At 37.4% G+C, this 23,106-nt stretch overlaps 1 protein-coding gene across 1 annotated transcript in view; it reads right to left on the bottom strand.

Moving 5' to 3' along the window:
• STT3B (STT3 oligosaccharyltransferase complex catalytic subunit B) overlaps window positions 1–23,106 on the bottom strand; it is a 44,988-nt gene that overhangs the window by 16,151 nt on the left and 5,731 nt on the right. Inside the window, exons 2-5 of the mRNA XM_015853900.3 lie at window positions 10,590–10,698; window positions 8,525–8,812; window positions 7,010–7,075; window positions 3,282–3,381 (exon numbers count right to left, since the gene is read on the bottom strand). Coding sequence (XP_015709386.1) covers window positions 3,282–3,381; window positions 7,010–7,075; window positions 8,525–8,812; window positions 10,590–10,698 — 563 coding nt within the window. The remainder of the gene's footprint in view (window positions 1–3,281; window positions 3,382–7,009; window positions 7,076–8,524; window positions 8,813–10,589; window positions 10,699–23,106) is intronic.

The following is a 23,106-nucleotide window of genomic DNA, read 5'->3' on the forward strand; positions in this document are numbered from 1 at the left end:
TTGTATCATAAAAGTGCTGCAACACTGCCATCCTGTGGAGGTTTAATGATGGCATAAATCACTAGATTTCACGCCTGTTAGACCATTTTGAAGAATCATTTTTAATTCTACAACCGGTATGCTTCATCTGCCCTCTTTTTTTTTGCACCTCTCAAAGCCCACTTCTCTCAAGCAGCCATCACAGCTGCCTGCTTGGTACTGAAAGAACAGATGGTCTGACACAACTTTTTGAGTAATTTATTACACAAAGGCATGGATACTGCATCACAAAGTATCCATGTTCCTGTGCAAAGACTATGCAAACAGCGTGATGTAAAAACAAGAATTTGATTTGGATTTCTGAAATCTATTTGGTATTATGGATGTCCCAACCCTGGAGGTGTCCAAGGCCAGGCTGGATGGGGCCCAAGTCAACCTGATCTAAATCTAGTAATTTAATGGTGGGTAACCTTACCTGCAGCAGGAGAGTTGAACTACATGGTCTTTGAGAACCATTCCAACCCAAGCCGTTCTATGATTCTATGATTCTAACTTTGATTACACCAAAACCAGAAAAAAAACACCTGACCTTCTTTTGGATAAACTCATTTCACACAATTTCAGTTACTGCACACTGCACAAACTTAAGAAAAAAAAAACAAACAACAAAACTACTGAAAGCTGCTCTAGAGAATACAATCAACAGTTGTCAATTAGTGGATTAGAATCACCAGAAACAAGCACTTACTGTCTTAAGATTTAGATTACTTTAGTAGTTAACAAGAGCGTATGATAAGATACAACACCAAAGCAAGGAATTATAGAAATTTAGTTTTATATTCCGGCAGATCGCAGAATTGTTTGAGTTAGACTAGATGACCTTTAAGGGTCCCTTCCAATTTCAAGGGATGCTTTTCTGCTCCACCTACTGTAGGGGAACCTGTTTTTAGCATGGGAGTTGCAATAGATGATCTGCAGAGGACTCTTCCAATCACTACAATTCTGTGATTCTGTGATCTACAGCTAGATTAGGTTGCTCAGTGCCTGGTCCATGCTGACCATGAGCACCTCCAAGGTCAAGGTAACCACCACAGCTCTGGGCAACCTGTTCCAGTGTCCCACCACCCTTTATTGTAAAAAAAACCTTCCTTATATCTAATCTAAATCTCCCCTCTTTTAGCTTGAAACCGTTTCCCCTTGTCTTATCTTTAAGTGTTTTGTTTTGAAGTATATAGGGAAAAAAAAGGAGTAGATTGAAATGAAAATTGCCGAACCTCCCACTCATGCAAGACTTAAATCTACATTGGTGCCTTTCCAAACGTAAAACCATTCATGTTTTAAACTTGTGAGAAACTACAAGAGAAACTACACATAAAAGAATGGAGGACAACATCTGCTTCTGCATTCAAATAAAGAGGCTATTTTTCTAAGACGGATGCAGACTTTACTTGCTACTGTCATCTGTCAATAGGTTACAAAAAGTTATAGCTGCATGTTGCTTCTTGAGAAATAGAAGTCTCCTGCACACACACTAGTAGTTGCATATCACATATGCTCCAAAAATATCTTTATCTTCCCTACTTCAATGATCTTATCATCCTATTTGAATATATGGCAGTGAAACACACTTCCATTTCTACCCAGAATTGCTTGAACATTCCTATCAGTTTTTACAAAAACATCCTGTTAAACAAACCTAGAACGCTGCTGCAAGATGTGCAGACATCTGTGTAAGGCTTCCCGTGGAAGTTTAAATTGAGCCAGGAATTGCTAGGAAACAGCAAGGCAGCAATCATGTTTTAATTCTGACAACTCTGCTGAAGTGCATCTCCCTCACAGCTGAAGGACAATAACATCTCAAAACACTGCAGCTCTTTGCAAAACAAATGGGTGCCAAAAACTTTAAGTCATACGAGCTGGCAGAACTATTTTCCATTGATGAATTTAAAGACTAGTTCATTGAGAACTGAAAAAAACTAGAGTACTTATGTGTCCTTGTTTCCGGTTACCGCATTCTTTTAGGATTTTATAACAAATAACTTTCATTTTCTCTTGCCTGACTCACAGAAGCTGGAAACAAAAATATTTTTATTCAATATTTTAGAAGAATTAGTGATTTTAGAATTAGTGATTTTAGAAGAAAAACAAGACAGATTGTTCTCCCCTATAATTATAAACAAGTAGTTAATGAAAAAGTTAACTACTACTAAAATTAAAGGTGCCTCAGAGTTTCCCTCCTTTAAATTTGATTTCAGATTCTAGATGATAAAAATAGATAACAAACATTTGTATTGGGCTATAGAAAATGAAAAATGGACTGTGAGTAACCACTATATATTTGAACCACTATACATTGTCTGTAAATATTATAATTCCCCCAAAGTAGGTTCTGAAAAAACAACAACAACAAAAAAAATACACTAAAAATACTAAGAGAAAATCAGTACCAAAAGGGGGAACAAATATATATTTACAAACACAAAACATGGTATTATAGTTGAACGAACGCTATGCTTTCAAACGTATCTTTTGTAAAGATTTCACATGAAGGGATCAAAATTCTTCTAGCTAATTTATTCATTTTTGAATCCCTGAGCTGCTTCTTAATTATTTCATTCACATATCCACACCATGGCCAATTGATTTAATAGGTACTATTTCTAAACTGTTGACTTAGTACGTAAATATCAGGCAAATCAAATAAAAAAGTTATTCTCCTAAGATCGCTATCCAAACATTTCTGAAACTGGCAGCAAGGTTGATCCATTAACCCAAGAAAATATTAAGGAATCAAGTAGAAGTGGCAGACTCTTACATTGCATTTTAGTCCAGGTTATGTAAAACTTCTGTGGTTGTTTAGAATTCCCTGTGTCTTTTCCTGTGTATGTCACAATATACTCGAACATTTGCAAAATTACTGCTGCAAAACGTTTTAAAAATAGCAGTTTTATGTACTAGGAAAAAAAATGAATTTTTTTAATTTAAGATGCACCCACACAAGGTACAAATTAAATACACTAACAGGATTTTGGGAATATCAAACCACCCAGTTATCTCTTTTATTTTCAGTGCACTACAAAGTAGAAAATGAGTTCACTGCAGTGCATCTAAAGTTTTGGAAATGTGAACAGGATGTCTTCACTCTCTACTGCTGCTGACAGTGACTATACTCAGTCATTCAGTTAATTTAATGCAATCTAATGTGCAATTACTTCATTCCCACCTAATACAGATGACATCAGTGTAATTTCGTATCTCACGATCTAGCACTTAAAAGTGACTGTTCAAAGAACAAAACTTACCAATGTAGACCCTCCTGCTGTACCTCTGCATCAGCAGCAGAACAAACACATGCAGTGGAATAAGGTTGATGATGAAAACATAACCACCCCATGCAGAGACCTGTGAGAAATGGAATAGGAAAATCAGCTGCAAGAATATCTGCAAATACTTATGACAGTCAGTGCTGACAAGAAAACACAAAAACCATCTAGACAAGAAACCAAGCTACTGGCAATACTACCAGGGTCTTTCTCCAAACTTACTACCAACGGAAAGGAAAACAAAAAATACAAACCCCCATAATCAATAATATCAAAGTATTAAAGACTTTTGAAATGGGCCAGCGCATTTTCATGACTGTCTTCCTTACAGCTCTGCAGCTCCTCCTGAGCTAATTAGTTCAGGCTGGCAAACAAGAGTGTGATGCTGAGGTCTTTTCCTCATGGTGACGGATGCAGCACATGGCAGCAGTAGTACTCCCATCTAGGATTCGAGATTTTCATTTGACATACAACAAGCACAATGTCCTGCACTTTCCATCTCCAGCCAAAAAGAAGAAATGGAGCAAGGTGCACTGCCAACAACAGAACCACTGGGACAACACAGCAAAGGGAAGCTGAGGTGTAATGAAATCAAAGGGAAGAGGGCAGATACACATGGAAGCAGGGCTGTGGAATGGCACACCACAAGATCAAGGAGATTGTCAACCCGTACTAACTGCGGTGCTTGAGATCTACTGGTAAGATGTACTTAGAACTGAAACATTACAGTGTTATCATTGTATCACTCATTGTTGGCTTAGATAAAGATTTAATGAGCTACCATTACAATATGTTATCTAAATTTTTAATACATTATGAAGGGCTAATGTTGACTAGGCAGTCTGTATTTTAACACATTCTCTTGTCAAACTGCAGTCTAGACTTCTCCCATATGTACCATGCCTACCCTGGATCTTCATTTTCAGAATGCAGCAGCTGTGTGGTTTTTACTTTAATTGTACTCTAAGGCTTAGATTCATGTAGGTATTTTTAAAACCCTAGAATCCAGAAACCCAAATAGCTGTGTCTGATAAAACAAATTCTAAAATAAGGACAAAATTAAGTACTGCTTTCTGATACTCTAAGTTCAAAACCAGACGCTTCAAAATTTGGGGTGACGGATTCATACCATGAGAAACAAGTCGAAAACCTGAGAATTTTCTAGAAAATAATTTCAGATTATTATCATTCTATTGCCAAATTACTAAAATGGACTACCATGTTTTACAGAGGCAATTTCATTTTCTGAGAGAAAATACAAAGACAGGTAAGACAGGATAGAATGAGAACAAATGGTCATGGACCAGAAACTTGTATTTCTAATAAGCATCTATTCACTAATTATCAAGATATTAAACTAGATCTACAATGACGACTGTACTGGAGCTTTTCAAACATCGGGGATATTTCCTCACAGAGCTGCAATAGAAACAGAGCAGTGCTCTTGTGAGTACTCAGTTAAAGTTTAATTTTATTCCTTTGTTATGACAAAGCAACTGAAGCAAAAGAAGGTAATGTTAAATAAAAGCTAAAACATTTAGATGCAAGAAAAAACAACTCCTCCTTTTGGAATGCAACACTATATTGTGAGTCAAATCACCAGAGTGAGTTAGGAGCGTACCTTAAGCAAATTCAGATATTAAGTAAAGCTTCTTTCAGTTCATGTATATCCATCTCTCTTTTGAGAAGGTGTTCCCACATTCCACAAGCACAGAATGACCCTAATTGTCTCAAAATTGTCATTTTTCAACTTGCACTGAGAAGATCACTCATTCCACCAGACGACAAATTAATACTACATAATGCATATAATCATTACGCTGTCCTACAAATTCATGTAAGCAAAATGCCAAGGAGGGCATCTTATCAAAATACTTCCTCAAAAAGAAATACAATATATGGAAAGCCACCAACAGAGATGAAACATGTCAGCTCTGTGAGCAACCAAATTCTCATCTAATCACTGACATTAATTTATGGACAAACAAGTTAACCTTTTAATAGTTGGCACTGCTTTAAAGGAAAATAAAGGAAAATAAACATTAAATTTGCATGAAGGACTGAGTGTCACGATGATGACATTGATTCTTTAAGTTCTGCCACATGCACACTCTAGATCACATCCCTTCCTTCTTGGAAAGTTCCACAAACCAAGGTACTAGTCAGACTGAGATGAGGAGAATTTGCTATGTTGTGGTGCTCAGCATCACACCCTCATTTGCTCACTCCCTCCTATTCACAGTGGGATGGGAGAGAGAACCGAGGAAAAAAACAACCAAGTGGAACTCATGGGTTGAGATAAAACTATTTACTAATATAGAGAAAAGGATAGTAGTTATGACAATATGTATACACTAATGTATATAATAAGTGATGCACAGTCAATTGCTCAGTACCCCAGTAGTGATGTCCAGCTAGTCCCTGAGCAGCAGCAGAGAGCCGAAGGAACTCCTTCTCCCTTCAAAACTCCTACATGTTGCCTTAAGTTACGGGATATCCTTTTGGCCAGTTGAAGTCAGCTGTCCTAACTCTGTTCCCTCCCAGCTACTTGGGTCCTTCACTAAGAATGGCTTTGGCTCTGTACAACACATCTTAGAAGCAACTATAAACAGCAGTGTGTTATCAGCATTGTTTTTCTCCTAGAACCAAAACATGGCATCGTACCAGACACTCAGAAGAAAACAATTCTGTCCCAGCTGAAACTAAGATACCTGCATATTTATGAACAACACTTTTATAGGATCCTGTCATTAAATAGGCCTAATATAAAAGACAAACATCTACCAGTGTGTCAACTTAAAACTTAATGTGCCTGACCTTGTACAACACACAGCTCTGTACCAAAAGCACAAATCTTCCAAGTAATGCAACATAAACACAAATGTTAGCGTATAAAAAGATGCTCTTTGTTTGCTGACTTAACAGAAAGGAGGAGAAATGAGAGAAAACAGATGTACTCCTAAAAAACCCAATTAACATTAAAGCTAAAGGAAATGTAGGCAGCACCCACAACCTCTGAATTAGTGCTCTACTTTAAATTAAGGCATGCAAAATAATTCCCAAGTTCTTTATTTTTATTTTTTACAGCTATCTGCCTGTGAAAAAGCAGTATTTCAGGCCTCAGTGTTAACATCACTAAGCAATTATTCCAACTATCCCACCACTGGTCATTTTGAAGCTAATTTGTTTATCATACAGCCACAAAAAATGTTTATCCATTAGATGAAAAAAGGTCTTTGACAGATTCATGCAGGATAATACTGTGAATCTAACAGTTGAGAAGGGGAGGAAAAAATTCTACTATTATCACTGTATATAGTATGTACAATATGTACATATTGTATAATATGTACATAGTAATAATGACACACGTATGCATGGATATCAAAACTCCACCTTCAATCACCTGGACCAAGCCAGAAAGTCCACAGAATCAGAGCATCTATTTGCAGCACAGGATGAATTTGCAAGAAAAGTTATTGTATTTAGTGTTGTATGAGAACTGCTTTCACTGTACTTAAACACTTGGAATTTCAAAATATTTAGTATTTCTTCTAACTCATATACTTAAGGTCTTAGTAATAAGACAAACGAACGACTTTACATTATAATCCCAACAAAGACTAAAGTCTCCTCCTTTTGTCCTTCATCAACACATGAATGAGGTCCTACCCAAACAGTTTAGTCATCACATACAACAGGCTTACCATGTAGAAGTAAGATAGACAGCAGCAGATTGTCCAAAAGACTGACCCAGTCTTCACCGATTTCACCTTTAAAAATAACCAAGTATAATAAACAAATATTGGACAATAATATAAAATTCAGCTTAAATACAACTGTCAAGAGAAGTTCTTAAATATGTATCAAATTATATTTGTATGCTTCTGAACTGATGTCCATAAAAATCAAACCACAAGGGCAACTCATTCGCACACACAACAGCTTACATGTATCTCTCTAGATAATGCAGAGACAGGATGCACTCCAACTGTCTATTTCATGATCCAAGGTAGAAAAGTAGGCGAAACACTTTTGTGCTGCTTTCTCTGAGACACTAGAACTTATTGTTACCTGTTGACCACCCGTGGCTTCCTGTGGCTGGCATCAGACCCAGCTATTATAAAGCTGTCCTGTAATTCTGAAAAGCTCACTTAAGGTTGGTGAAAGCATCCAGATTTTACTAAAGATAAAGCAGGATCCATGAACTGGCTCAGGAATATGATTTTGTACAGAACAGTTAGTGGTGAAATACTGTCATTAAACAAAGCTATGCAGTTATCTCTAAAATGTATTGGATTCACACAGTTCTGCAAGAGCTTATGCACAACACTATTGGCACTATGCAGTCTAGTTAAATATGGGATTTCCATTAGAAGAGACAAATGCTATTTTGTCTTAGTTATTAAAAAGTAACAACATAGGTTGATTCTATTATTATCCAAACTAATATACCTTTACAACTGCAATTTAAATTCAAATTAAGAAAACATAAAAATCATTAGCGGGCTTTTCTTCAGAACCTGCACTTAATTATCATGAGTAACTTAATCATGAAGAGCTTGACTTTCCTTCATTACGTTCTTACCAACAATATCCCAAGTCCCAAAAAACTCCAGCTTGCCTAAATCCCTTCACACAAAACTACATGACAGATGAAGTTCTACATGCAGATTAAGGAGTGACAGATGAAAAAGTAGGCTGTTCAAAAGGCATTACACTATTAAACATTTTTAAAGCATGCAAGCAGTATGAATATCTTGCTCCATGGGCAGATTTAGGTCTTAAATGTGAATACTAAATTTGAATTGCCAATGTCTAGACATACAGTCACAGCTTCTCCAGATGACAATCTGAACTCTACAGCTTTTCATCAGCTAAATAAGGAAGCTCAAATCTGACATAAACTCCAAATATCTCCAAACCAAAAAATGAAAGCAACCCTACTGTTTCTTTAAACGTACAGACTTATCATTATTACTACTACTACAGGACACACATATTCCAGCTGAGCGGTATTTTCATGTAATAAGCTCAAGAGCGTTATTATGGAGTGGTTCAGATCACGTGACTTCTCAGTACTTGCCTCATCCAGAGCCAAAGGGAAGAGAAATGCGAGGGAAGAAAATGAGATTTCAATGAATGCTAAGAAAAACTCATTCATTTGGTTGGAGGAGGAACCAAAAAATGTTTCCAAAGCAAAAGATGCGGCAATTACTTACCCATAAATAGTATGTGAACTGCAGTGCAAAAATAGCTATGCCTTCATTGTCAAACGATCCCGCTACTGATCGAGATATGTAACCTGGAACTATGGCAATAAAACAGGCAGCTAAAAGCCCTGCTCCCTGGTTCCACAGTTCTCTGGTGAGCAGGAAAGTAGAAATAGCTGTAAGGCCGCTAAAAACTGGTGCTAGGAACACACACACGTCTCTTATATGGACTGTCACATTAAGCATATTTAAAATCCAATGTATAAGGCCTGCTGTCACCATCAGTCCTGGGTATACCTAAAGGGAGGGAAAAAAACTCACTGTATTATTGTAGAAAATGGTCACGGTAAGTTTATTTGCATATAATTTGCAAGGAAATACAGTCATTTTTTAAGCTGATACAAGCAGTGAGCAGGTAAAGATAATGGAATTATTTTAATACTGCTTTTATCATGTTTTGACAACACTGCTGAATACCCAAGGTTCTTTAAATTTTACCCAAATGCTAACAATTACATATAATCCATTTTCGAAATGAATAAGCAGCACACAGATAATATCCTATCTTCCTTGACATTTATCACATAATGAGCAGAAATTTCAGTTCAGATAAGGAATCAGAAACTGAAGTTTGCATGAAAATTTCAAGCCAGCGAACAGATTTAAGAAAGAAACAAAACAAAAAACGCAACAAAACAAACCCAAAAAAAGAACTAAACCAACACAAAGCTCCTCAACACTTCTCGGCCATTTCCAATTTTCTCTGTAATATACCATGTCATTTATTTATTTCTTGTTACCCGTGGAGAAAGAAAATATGCATTGAAGTTTTTAAAGTGAAAAGCTGACTGACAGTCAGCTCAGCATTCTATATTTGCAAGATATCCTTAAATATCTTGTATAGGAAGACTAAAATGAAGTCCTACAAAACGGAATTAAGATGTCCTCCAGGAAAGAGAAGCATAGGTTCCATGGATTTGTATCTATCATAGAATACTGGAGGACATTAAAATATTCTTAATAGGAATTGTACCCTTCCACATTTATCAACATTAAAAAAAATCAATATGTAGTAGAAAACTTAATATTGACTTCAACTGCCTTAGTTTCTTCCAAAAGCTAAGTAGAGCTTTGTGCTAAATTAACAACGATGGGATGTTCTGCTTATATCCTTGAGAACAGGTTACCAAGGCAAACTATTAAAACACAGCATGCCATGCAACTTCCAAAATATGGCATGCAATCAAAATCAATTTCAGTTTCCAACATTTTTTACTTTAGGTAAGTATGGAAAAATAGACACACAAGAAGTATGTCACAAGCATCTCTAAAACACCAAAGCAAATGGTGATCTAATTGTTACAAAAATCTGTGTAAATGAATGTAAATGGCAGGCTCTGTAATTAAAAAGTTTTAGTGTACTTTCAAGGTTAGATGTGGCTGTGTTGCTCTGAATTACTAAAGACATTCTACTGAGCTATATTTGTATTCTAATCAATAATATTGTTTCTTATAACTTTCCTATTTTGTAACTTGCACTGACATCAACCTTAGCCACTCCTGATGCTTCATGCCTGTCTCCTGACCATTCCTAGTTTAGTTTTGAAGGGTCTTTATTCAGTGAAACCCTCAATGTGAATTCCACACGCAGATGATGCCTACTTGAAATACATCACTGACTTAAAGTTTGAGTAATAGAAGAGTTAGTTAATTGTTTTTCCCTTTCTTTTCTTTTGTAATGTAACCCTGTGTAATAATTTCTCTACAAAGGAAAATCAAAGTTACAGGAGTCATAAACCCCCCACTTATTATTATAAGCTCATATGTAACAAGGCAAAACTCAGTTCTGTATTTCTTGTTCACAGTATACAGTTGGATGAGGTCTAATGCATGTTGACTTAATGTCTTAATTAGTTCAGCTAAAAATTAAGAACATTCTCTTACTCCCTCAACAGCAATGTAGCAATTAAAAGTATTTTCTACCAAGATTCTCCTTCTATTGATGTCAAAGTTGTGTTTAAAGTTCAGCAGCATTACTACAAAGTCAACTTTTCGTTATTATTACAATACTTACAGTCCCACCAACTATTCTTCCCAGTGGATACCATGCTCTTTCATCAAACCAGTTCAAAAATTCATAAAATCCATGGGATGCAAGATGATGTGTTGATCTATAGTTAAACCTAGAAAAAAAAGAGAAGAACAGTGGGAATGGAATAAAAATCAAGAAGTCTAGGTATAATCCAAGTCCTCTTGCTGAGATCTAGAACGTAAATAAGCATCAGTATCTCATCTCATTTACTATACAAAGGTCCTCTCAAAATCCATACATTTTTAAGGTAAATTACCAAGCTTGCAGTTATTAACAACCACACTGTCTCCATTCCTACAGCCTGTGCACATTCACAGGTGAAGTATTACAGCCTTTTCTCCTGGTAAACATTAAACAGTTTTCTACGACTGACACAAAGCCTCTGTTATTTCTGCATTCCTTTTTAAAGCTAGCAGTCTCTTCACCAATTTGCATACCCTATCCAGAATACCACTTAAGTAGAATGAAGACTATGGAAGAATTAATGCAGGACTTCCTTCTGAGTCAAGGCAGCTACCCAGCACATCTGCCACTGATCTACTTTACATAATGTTGAAAGATGAAGTAATGCAATAATATGAAATAAACAAACTCTATTTGCTCACACAATGTCAACCTGATGGCCCTCTGCATAAATATTTTCTTTCAAATAAGAACCTACTTACATAAGATAGAATCACTGTAAGTGAAATTTCACATTTAAAGTTTGTACATATTCTCTATGTCAGAAAATTATTTGCACAATTAAAGCCCTTCCATGCATACTTTCACTTCAGCCTTCCATTCCACCCATATAACATTGACAAGCACACATGCAATGCTATCAATGCAATAACCTTCTGATTCTCTGGCAAATAATTAATTCTTCAAACGTCTCAAACTTCAAGTAGCAACATCTTGCAGCTATTATAAAGTTCTTCAAATTAGCTCACATTGCTGTGAGACAAACTGCAGCCTATTTGACCCAAAACAGCAATTCTTGTATGTGTGTATTCTAAAGCCAAACCAATAAAGCCACAGGTATTAATGCTGAACAGCTTTGAAGAGAACAAAAGAAAAAATAAGTGCAAAAACAACAACAAATAAAAACTCAACAAGCAAACCTTAGGCTTACAGCAGCTTGAGTAAATGTCACTTCTAAAACAAGCAACTTCCACAAATCCAGCCCTCCTAATAAATATTCCAACTGGTATTTAGTTGAAGTGTTAAAGATTATATTTTTTGCTGAACTCAGATGACTGAATAAAAAGAACAGAAATTCAAATCCAGATGCCAGCAAACCTGTATGGTTCCACTCACTGAACTATCACAGTAAGTCAAGAGACATTAAAAAAACCCAATAAATATAACAGTGCAGTATTTTCAGGAAAACTGTCCAACATAACCATTCATATTGGACACACCGATAAAACCGCACACCTTCTAAAGTAATCAGCCATATTTATATAAGAAAATTCACATAAACGTCCGTCATTTTGACCTAGAAATGTATTTCTCAAACAGCAACGTGACATTTGTTTTTAACAAGACTGCACCCATTCCTACTTGACTAACTTTCTAAATAAGAATTAATTCTCCAGCTCCGAATGGTCAACTGTAATATGATTTATGAAATGCTGTACCTGTAAAACTAGCCCCTTATCTCAGTGCAGCAAGGTTTTTTGTTAATTTGTTTAGTGCCAAGAGCCTGCAGCATCGTACGAGACAAAACAGGAATTTACATGCTCTCCAGCCAGGTATGGTCCTGACTTAAAATGCACTGAAATCCCAGTCAATGCTGCTATCCTAGACATTAAAAAGGAAACAAGAAAGATAACGCATTTACTAGCATGGACTAATGTCAGTTTTTTAAGTCGTGACTCAAGCTCACACAGGCTGCAGATATTTACTCTTACAACATTAAAAGATAAGTTAAAAAATGAAATAAGCAAGAACACATATTGACATTCTCCTCAAGTTTCAAACGAGTAAAGCTTCAGAACTGACTTCAGAGGGAAGAGAACAACTGTCTTGTGCTTTGGCTGCAACCCATTACGTATGTAATTAGAATGAATTACCCCTCAAAACTGAAAGCCAACATAACAGCATTTATACTTTTACCGCTTAAGATGAATGAATTTAATCTTCTCTCCTTATATACATTTTGTTAGATACGAATCTATTGACCCCACTTTTTGAAAGGCAATGGATTCTTCTGGCACCAAAAAAAGGCTATAGGTAAATTAACGTTTCACTGTCAGGTATCCTATAGGTTGTGCAAGAAACAGCCTTCAGACCAGAGAAATCTAAAAAAATAGTATTTAGAAGCTTAACAACAGAACCTCACTGTGACTTCAGACAAAATAAAAAAGGGCTCACTTCCCCTTCCATCAGGTAACCTGCTAGCAAAAATAAATATGCGAATATAAGCATATACGTGCATAAGGACAAATCTGCTGAGTAATGCTGTGCAAGGGCCAGCTTTAGGCGCTGACAAAGCAGCAGAGGTGGGCAGTGTACCAGACAGCTGAACATGATGCTCATATTATGCTTTGATACTACTTCCCTGCATCATAGCGATCTGCTCCTACAAGGACAAGGCTGAACCTTGTAAAACTGTTTCCCTTTCACCAGAATGGAGAGAGATGATAACGGCTTGTGCTGCAAACAATACTCCAGATACCCGCGGTCAGTAACTCTATGTCCAAGTGGAGGCTGCCCACAAGTGGTACCCCCCAGGAATCCTCTTCACATCTTTATCGGTCATGTTGAAAGTCCATTTGGATCAAGGGCAAGTCTGCTAATGACACCGAAACAGAGGTGTTCAAGGCCAGGCTGTATGGGGCTTTGGGCAACCTGATCTAGTGGGTGGCAGTTCTGTCCAACCCCAGCCATTCCATGATTTTATGATCACACAACACTCATGCCACCATGGTTCTTTACAAACTGTGCTAGAAAGCGGCAAAGTGGTATCATATTTCTACAGATGCCACATGCAACCACCTACAGGTTCCACAGAATGTAAAACAATTTCAGGGAATATCAACAGATGAACCTTTTTGCTTATGCCCACATTCCAAAGGTTGAAGGGTAGCACATCTCAGCTTTGGTATCACCATCTTCAACCCCAGTTCTTCAACCCCAACAGATATCAAAGACTTCTTTTCCAACCCTCTTACTGACTGGATAGAGATTAGGCACACCGGGACTGGAAGAGGCTTCTGGCTACAGTGACTGAATAATATGTGGTAGTATGCGACAGGATCATCTGAAGGAAAGGATCCCTTTTCTCCCACCCACAGCCATGTGATCGGGAGGTATGGGAACTGCTCACCCACCTCCCAAGATTCTCTTCCTCTCTTTGAGGCAAGTCAGTATGAGAAGAACGAAGAAGAAAATTATGTGAAACACATGTCTAATTAAGAACTTAGCTTGAAAGCCTGAGGTGAACATTCACGTTCTCAACCCACATTGTGAATAAGATGCACGTTTGCTATCAGTTAGCAAAGAACTTAAGAACTTGACTGACTGAATACTCGTGTGTACTGACTTTTCTTATTTTAGCTGACATTCTGTGAGGAAAACGATGCTCTGCTGTTCTCAATGCCTCTTTCTATCAGGTCTGAAGATTGAAGTATCTCCTCCTCAAAGCTAATTTTTGAAGAAATCAAACAATCCCCTTGGTACATTTCAGAATTAGAAGTCTCAGCCACCAAATTAACCTAGTTTGAACCTTTGGGGAGTGCTCCAGCTTCACTAAGATGATGCTTTATGCACGGTACTAATTATTTTCTGGTGATTTTCTGTCAACTATTGGAGATATCTATATTACAATAGGTAGAGCAGATTGGAGAAATCTATATTATAGTAGGTACAGCAGAAGACAAAAGAGTTAAAAAGTATGATTTCCATTTTCAAAGCATATTTTAATTTTAGCTTGCAGCTGAGCAAAAGCAGCAACAGCAAAATAACTGAGCGGAGGCAGCATTTCTAGTAGTAGCAAAATTACTTGGAAACTTAACTAGGCAGCTTGCAATACAAAGCCTGTGAGGGTTTTCATTTACATGTTATGTACTGCTAATATCAAATCTTAACCAACTGTTCATACTTTGGCTTAATTTTTATTCCACTCTGTGAACTGCTTCTTTAATGAAACCAAGTGATGCTGTAAGATGATTAGTTGGTCCTATTCACAGCGATGACTCGCTATATCCAGGAGCTATGGAACTCTGCAGCACATCACAGCAACAATTACTGCTATATTTGTAAAGAGATATCTTCGGCTTTGACATTCCTAAGTTGAGTACTTCTTTGACAAAAGTACTATTTAAGGAGAATACACAGGAGATGAGAGCATGTACGGCAGCAGCGCAGTTGCTTCATCCAGATCTTAACAACATTTAAAGCAAATTACAGACAGTGATGAAATTCAGTTGATCCTCCCATTACAACAGAGGCTAAGATCAGCGCTGCTTCTTGCAGGAATGCTGCTGCCAAAAATGCTACCAACTTCATGCTACTGATGTCCCATCATCTAGGTATTTTATCTGGCATTTATTGTCATTAGGGAATGTGTTATCTCCTTACCAGAAGAATTTGTTGAATTATTCTAAGCCTGGATTTATAAAGGATTCTGTGCACTAAAAGTCTTCAGCTGCAGGTGCATAAAACTTTCACATCTGCATACTCAGGAAAATGACATGATACCAACTAACTGTGAACACTGCAAGTTATCTAAGCAATTCTAGAAGTCAGATTTCAATGCAAATGTGGAACCAATTCTGTAATACAGCATCTAATTAGAGACTGCAAATGTAGATTCTTGAAAAAGACCAACTCCAAATCTGACATGCTTTACATCTAAAGGAAGAACTTACTCAGTCCAACGCTTCTGTGAAAAACACTAATGAGAAAAGTTCAGTAACTTCCACTGGAGTGAAAAAAAAACCACATACACAGTATTGAATAACAGATTTTAAAACACCTGCTTGCCTATATATTATACTACAATTGCACCATGATGAAAGCCTTGTTGTGAAGCCTTCATCTTCAAAATTGAGGATCAGCACAATGAGTTTTGCACGTTTTTTTATTTTTATTTTTTTTACTTTTTAATGGAAGTATGGTACCTTAATGAACCACGTGATGATTCAATGCACTACACAGCAGTATTATTTCTCATTAAAAAATTGCTTACTAGTGCTGAGTTTCTATCTCTGGAAGTCCATACGTGGCCACTTAAGCTAGTTTCAACTAATCAAGCAGAATTTTGTACCAGAAATACCTACTGGCAAACATTCATGACAGATAAAGAACCTTTCCTACTACCAAAAGCTAGGTGTTATAGGCTTCACATTAAGAACTGAGAAAACATAAGCTGAGATGTTCAAGAGCAAGAACCTGTCAGATGGTGGATGGTCCTCAGTTCACATGAACCAAGGCAGACAACGTTCTGCAAAACAGAAGAGCAGCCAGGCAATTTCATTTCAGAACCAACACCCCTCCAGCCTACCCCCACCTTGATCCTTTCTTTGCAGCTCACAGATGATTGTCAGCTGAGTGGTTTTCTTAAATTTAATACAAATATATGACACATTCCATGAACTGCCCCCATTTGGAACATTCGCATATAATCAAGTACTTCTGTGATCACAAACCTTTTTTCTCGTTGTTTCTCTTTGCTCTCCTACCACAGTTTTGTTATCACTTTGCACACTCATCTGGAGTATCTGCACCTCATGGGAACACAAACACCCAGGACTCATGAATATGTTAACTCTAGCCAGTCTGTCACTGAAGACATAGTACATGTTCATATAGTTATTACTGAAGTTGATTGAAAAATGCTAATTATGAAGCTAAGTCTGCCAGAAAGTAGAAGTAATAGCTTTGACTAAAGCAGAGTTTGATAATGTCATAATTTTATCCTTTCTGTGGGGGTTAAGGAGGATTTTTTTATTTTTTTAATGTTTAAGTCTTCATGATTTTATCTCAGAAGATATGAATATGCGATTATTCTTTGTATTCCGAGATAAGCTTCAAATAATACCAAGTATTTGGTGGAAGTTCTCAAGAGTGCCCCACACTTAGAGACACAACTGATCTCTGCAGTTTTATTGCAAATAGAGCCATTGCAAAAGAGAAATATACATCCTGCAAGTAGTCGCTTACAACACTCACATTTGATTTACTGATGCAATAAAATGGCATGAAGTTCTGTAGTGATATGGCCATGTAAGTTCAGAAAAGATTAAGGAAGAAGTTATTTGTCTTTTTTTCCTCCCTGTTGCTGGAATGCAGCTTAGCAACTTTGCTCCTCCTCTCTGTAGTATCATTCGACTAATCCCTGATGGGGAAGAACTGCAAACAGCCTAAGCAGAAACAAAACCAGACAGCATAGCCAGGACAGCTAGTATTTTTCAGGTGCAACATTCAGCCACGCTCAGTGCAAATCCTGAGTACCAGAATGTGTATAGAACAAGCCTTAAAAAATGACCATTAAGAATATCAGAACTTTCCTGAAGCATTTGAAAAAGATTACAGTACTTCTACAGCTACTTCTTGGTATGTTATTTTGACTGCTTCCGACAGCACACTGAGCTTTGCAAGTGCTAACATCAGGAACTGCATGCTGTCAGTAGCTTAATGATACAAAATGCTAAAAGAAGCATACGGCCTACTGTTTTCAGAGAGCCCAGGGCATCTTCAGTATTTTTGCTAAATAACTGCAAGCTTTTTAAGGCATGCCATGACCACTCCTTACACTTTTCACACAATATACTACATCTGAAGCCACAATATGCATCCCATCACCACTGTAGCAGGTGGATATCTGTCTACAGTTTCAGACAATTCCTCTGATGCCTATAAAGCTTTTTCATGACCTTTTTTTCTGCCTTGCTTTTGAATTATTCCATGTCTAAAGGCAAATTATTAAGCAAAGTTAGTTTTAACAACACCAGAAGTTCTACTTTGCTAGAGAAGTCTGCCTTTCATAGCATTTCAAAGATTATAAACCTAATAAGAAAATGATGATTCCATTTTTTCCTCAGACTGTCAAAATTCCCAAAAGGTTTTCATGATTATTTAAATATAGAATCATTCAAAATTACTGCAGGGCACATTTGAATGTGTTTCTTCTTCTCTACTGGACAAATACTTCACTGCAGATAGCAAGCTATGACTGATATCAATACTGACAGTGATGCTCTGACAGTAACACCTGCATAAGAGGCTTCATGTCTCCGCTCAATACAACACCAGCTCTCACAACTAGAAAGGCACTAGAGTTATGTTTTTGTTTATTTTCCCCCTGAGCAGTACTGGGTTACTTTGTAATGCATTACCTTGCATCATGAAGCTCTGAAAGCTTTGCACCAAATTCAACAACATGTTTAAGGATGGTTCTTCCAGACAAAGCAGGCTTTTAATATGACAAAGGCTGATTAATAGCTTCAAAATTAGAGGCTATTCCCTAAAAATGCACTCTTTAGTACATCTCCTAATACATCTGCTATTCCTCCTACTGCAATGAATTCTTAGTTACCTGAATTCCCTGACTATGCTTTTTTTTAGCTGTCCTTCCTGGCTTTAGGTTCTGTTTTGTTCAAGAAGCTGGACCTCTCATAGCACACTTGTTCAGCTCTATCTGTTACAATATTGTCTTATTGACCACTACAAGGGATACTGCAAAAATAATGTTTTAGAGTGGATAAGAGTCAGAGAAGAAGCAGACTGTCTATCTACCTTGAACAACTTCAATCCAGTGACTAAGATCAGAGTAAGAAACCTAATTTTATTTAACTCTGTACATGTCTGCTTAAATTCCACTGACCCCTTCAGTAACTTGACATCAGTAGACAAATGCTGCATTATGCAGATAGACATAGCTGCCTGCTGACCAAACTCAACTGTATGCCTAACATCTGGAGAAACATATAGATAAGTTTAATTATGCCCTAATTGAACAAGCTGAAAGGAATAAGGCATGAGCGTAGTCCAAACCACAAATGAACAAAGAATGGCAAAAAGGCAATGCACAACTCTAGAATGCCTTGTACTAATTACACACCCAAATTTAACTGTGGCAGCCATCCTTCAGTTTAGTTTTGCTAGTTAAAAGTTGTGCAGAAGCGCTCTTAATCTGCTCCAGTGCCCAAATCAGATAATTAGCTTGAATTACATCTAAAAGCATACCACTCTAAAGATAATTTAAACTATTTCACCTTATTTTTTTGCCTGAAGCAGATTAGAAGCACTCCCATAATCCATTAACACAGACCAACATAAAGGATGGCAGCCTCTAGATGAGGGCAGAAACCATTCCAGCTGTTAGCAGTGACTACACAGATATTCTCATGCTGAAGGAAATCAGTGTGGGAACAGGAGGTCACCAATAAGATAAGCAAAGAGCAAGAAATGATGACAGAAAGTGGTCTTTATCCTTCCCTGCAATAGACAGACAGGATTTTATCTTTCAAAGTGTATTTTGCATTCCTGATCCACATTTACTGTCAGATTTATTGTCAGAAGTATGACAAGAAGAAGTAAAAATTACTTCTCCCCTACATCTATTTCATATCTTTCATATTGCTTCCAGTAAGCCTAAATCAAAACAAAAATGCAAGTTTTCACTGAGTTTTATTCAACATGCTAAAAACTGCACCTAACGCATACTAATATTTCTATAAAGACACAAAAGAATCACAGAAGTATGATAATAAAACACGATTTGCTTTTTATTAGGTAACCTCACAGAAGCATTATAGATTAAGTGTACCACAGTGACCACACTGCTTAGCAGTTAAGAGAGTATTTATAATTAATATTAAATCCCTGCCATGTACTATGTGAAATTAAAGTTGCGCGTCTGTTATTTCATTACACACCTGATTTCTAGTATTCTTTCGTCTTACTATATTGTAGTTATTAACTTATTCAACTATGCTCCTCTCTTTCTTTAGATACCCAGCCAAATCCAATTTGTGTTTAAAAAGTTATCTAAAAGGTGCCTGTAAAAAAACAGAAGAAATGGATGTGGGGCAATAGTTTTAAAATGAGAGAGGCTTAAAATTACAGATACTCTCTGAAGCTGTGATGCCTTCCTAACACAAATGTTGTCACAGAAATATTCAGGCTGTACCCATCTTTCTATCATATGCCCAGGAGCATGTTCCAAAATACATCACCTCCTTGACAGGCTGGCTACAGTAATGTACTATTTGCTAGTTATATCCCTTCTGTCCTATATTATTGAACAGTAAAAGAGCAGGGTTTAACTTCTAACGCCACTTTATTAAGTGACAGGCCCTCACTTGAAGTGCCGTGTCTTGCCCTTCTCCCACACTGCCCTGTAAACTGGGTTAAGGTAAAACGAACATCTGGTTGCACATGAAACAGAATAGGGCAGGGGGGATACTAAAACAAGAGGATCAGCTGTGGTTCAGGCAGGGAAGAAAGGAGGAATATGGCAGGGGATATGTAAAAGTTGTTGGGAAGGACCTAGCAGAAATTCTCAGGAGATGGATCTGAGGTCGCATAATACTAAATCATCTCCTCACTCACTCTCCAGAGATGAATTAAGTTGGCCTGCTCCAGGCCTTTCCACACTTCAATCCCCACCAGACGGGATGCCCTCCCAACTCTCCACAAACGCGCATTTAAATTGGAAGAGTGACTAGAGTTGGCCATGGTAATTCAGAAAAGGGGCTCAGATCTGAGTGGTTCAACATCCCATATAACCAGTCAACCAACAGCAATCTTATTTCTGGTGGAACATTTAAACAGCACAGTCAGAGAGCTTTAGGAGGAACTATTGGTATGTTCACCCCTGAATAAACTGCTTGTTGGTCACAGAACTCATGGATACCTGTGGCCAAATGAGGATAGCAGATGTGACAATACAGCAGCTCACTGCCACTGGAAAGGGGAGTTTCCTTCTTCCTGCATCCAGTCACATTCCCTGACACCTGTGTTTACCAGATTTCTGTCAGTTGCTTTATTAGTATGCTAGAAAATTATCCCAAGAAATGACCAACAGATGTTGGCAACCTCAGGAACTCCACTTGCTTAGAAGCTAACAGGGCCATCTAAACCTCTCCCAGTAAAAAAGATTGGGCTTTCCTTTAGGAAGAGGCAAGGAACATTGGTAAAGTAGCAGCACATTACAAGATTAAAGCACTACAGGTTCTTTGGCTCCTAAGCATGTTTAGCCATAGCAGAACATTTACATTTGTCATTACCAGCAGTAGAATGACACTGACCTGAGACATCACAAATTAAGACACTGTCACAAATATTTAACTTAGTCTCCTCAGTGTAAAAATCTATTTTCTACTTGGCAAATGAAAGATTAAAACTGTTGCGGTGCAGAATAAATTGTGAGACATATGCAGCAGCTTTTTTCAATTATTACCTCAGACATTTGAGGTTGGATAAATCATTCCTGTATAAGATAAGTATTACCTGTATAAGATAAAATACAGCACTGTAGCATTACAGAGCTTTTTAAAAAACTCAAACACCGCATTGGCTCTAATGATCTTTATTCTACAGTAAAGCAAGCCAAAGAGATACCCATTTACTTCCACTGTTAACATCAATATAATGCCAAAGCTCCAATTTTGTTTCACCGACTTTCTAAATGAGAAGAATTGCAACTTTAAGGCATTTTATCTACTGCCAAAGGAAAAAAACTAAAGGCACTTAGGAAGACCTTTAATAGCCAAATGATAAACTTAAAATGTTTCAGTTGTGAAAATGAAACAGTCTTTTCCAAGATACGCACTTGAAACAATATTTACAAAATTCCAAGTTATTCAGCTGAACTTCCCAGTGAGTTTGCGATAGATTTAGAATAGGAAGGAAGCACATTCAAGACAGGCAAGAGACAAAAATAAGAGCTGAAGACGCGCAGAAAGGTATTTAGGACAAGTAGGCTTGTTTTGTTGTTTTGCTTCTGACTCAACAAAATGCACTGCTGTATTTTCAAATCCTTTGCTTGTAGAATGCAAGTGTTGGGTCCAAACCGTAGTCTTTCCGATCAACTCAGGAATTAAGTCGGTGCTTCTCACACCTTTTTCCTTCAAATATCCCTCTATTGTGAAGACTGAATAAAAACCAAAACAACAAAGACAATGAAACAACATCTTTCTTAGAGCTAAGCAAGAAGTAAGCTGCAATTTACAGAATAATAATTGAAAAAAATATGTAATAATAAAAAGCATTTGCAATTCAGTGGGGGCTAAAAAAAGTCACATAAGGTAGGTTGCCCAGCCACATGTGCTAGAACAGTGTAAAATGACATAACGACATGCTATTTTTCCTTTCTTCAGAATTCATTTACCATTGAAACAGGATGGATAGTACCCATGAATGAGATGCGTTCGGCGCGCCACTTTTCTGAACAAATGCAAATAATTCTATGTAAAGCAGTGATTCTGTTAAGAACAGCACCAAAAATCCACAAACTGAACTCAAATCCCTGGTGGCAACACTGTTTCCTGAGGGTTTTGTTTGTTGGTTTTCAGCGAGGAACCTTTTTGCAAAGGTGTATTGCAATTCTATCTCCATGGATTATCAGCTGAACAGAACTCTGAAAAGCTCTTTAACTAACAAACTAACTTGAACTGTGTAAATAAAATGCTGTAGAACATGGTATGAGTAACACCCAGGAATAACTCTTATCGCAGTTCACATACTCCAGTCATTTCTATTAGACAAGCTCTTAAAAAAATTAGATCTGACACTGGACTTGGGTCTCCCACACCAAATATACACTTCAAATGCCACTTTCTGCTCTGTGAAGCTCTCATGCACAAGTACCCAGTTACTTCTTGATGAAAAGAGACCATTTCTTTTGCTAAGGCATAGGGATATTGCCTCACTTAATAGCAGGAGTTGTGAAGTGTAGGAAGAACTCAATTTTCCATATGCCAAAGGAGCTTTTACCCAGGGAAAGCCACCTAAGTTGAGAAATAAGGAAGCTGAACTGTCCTGTTTGTATCCATGGCCATAAATAAATTCCTTCAGCTGTTCCAGCTTCTCTAAGGTGTGGTGTAATGTTAGGGCCCGTGTAGTGGTACTTCTCAAACCCAGACCTATCAGCTACTAACATTAAAAACATCTCAGCTCGATTCCCAGCAACACTTCAGATAAAGATCACAAGCTCTGCTCAGTCATATGGCTGTAAATGAGTCTATTGGACATGCTGCAGATATAGAACACAGGAAGACTCCAGCAACAGTCCCACTTCTTACCCGTCCCAAGTTCACTTCATTCTCCGAGCACGTGGTAAATCTGATGGCTAGAAGTTTCGCTGAAAGACTTTACAATAGTAATAAAAAAATCCGTGCATGCCCTGCCACAGAGTACAGGTTGCAAAAGCAGCAGCTTTGCCAACTCAGCTAAGTAGAAGGAAGCCCTCAGGACTGGCGCTACATGTCAGTATGAATGTACCTCAAAGCGCTTGCAAGCACAGAATTTTCAAGAATTAAGCAGGAAACTTTCTGCAGCACGTTCA

Source organism: Coturnix japonica, chromosome 2 (assembly GCF_054131305.1).
Source record: "Coturnix japonica strain WE chromosome 2, WE-NBRP24, whole genome shotgun sequence".
NCBI classification, from domain to species: Eukaryota; Metazoa; Chordata; class Aves; order Galliformes; family Phasianidae; genus Coturnix; species Coturnix japonica.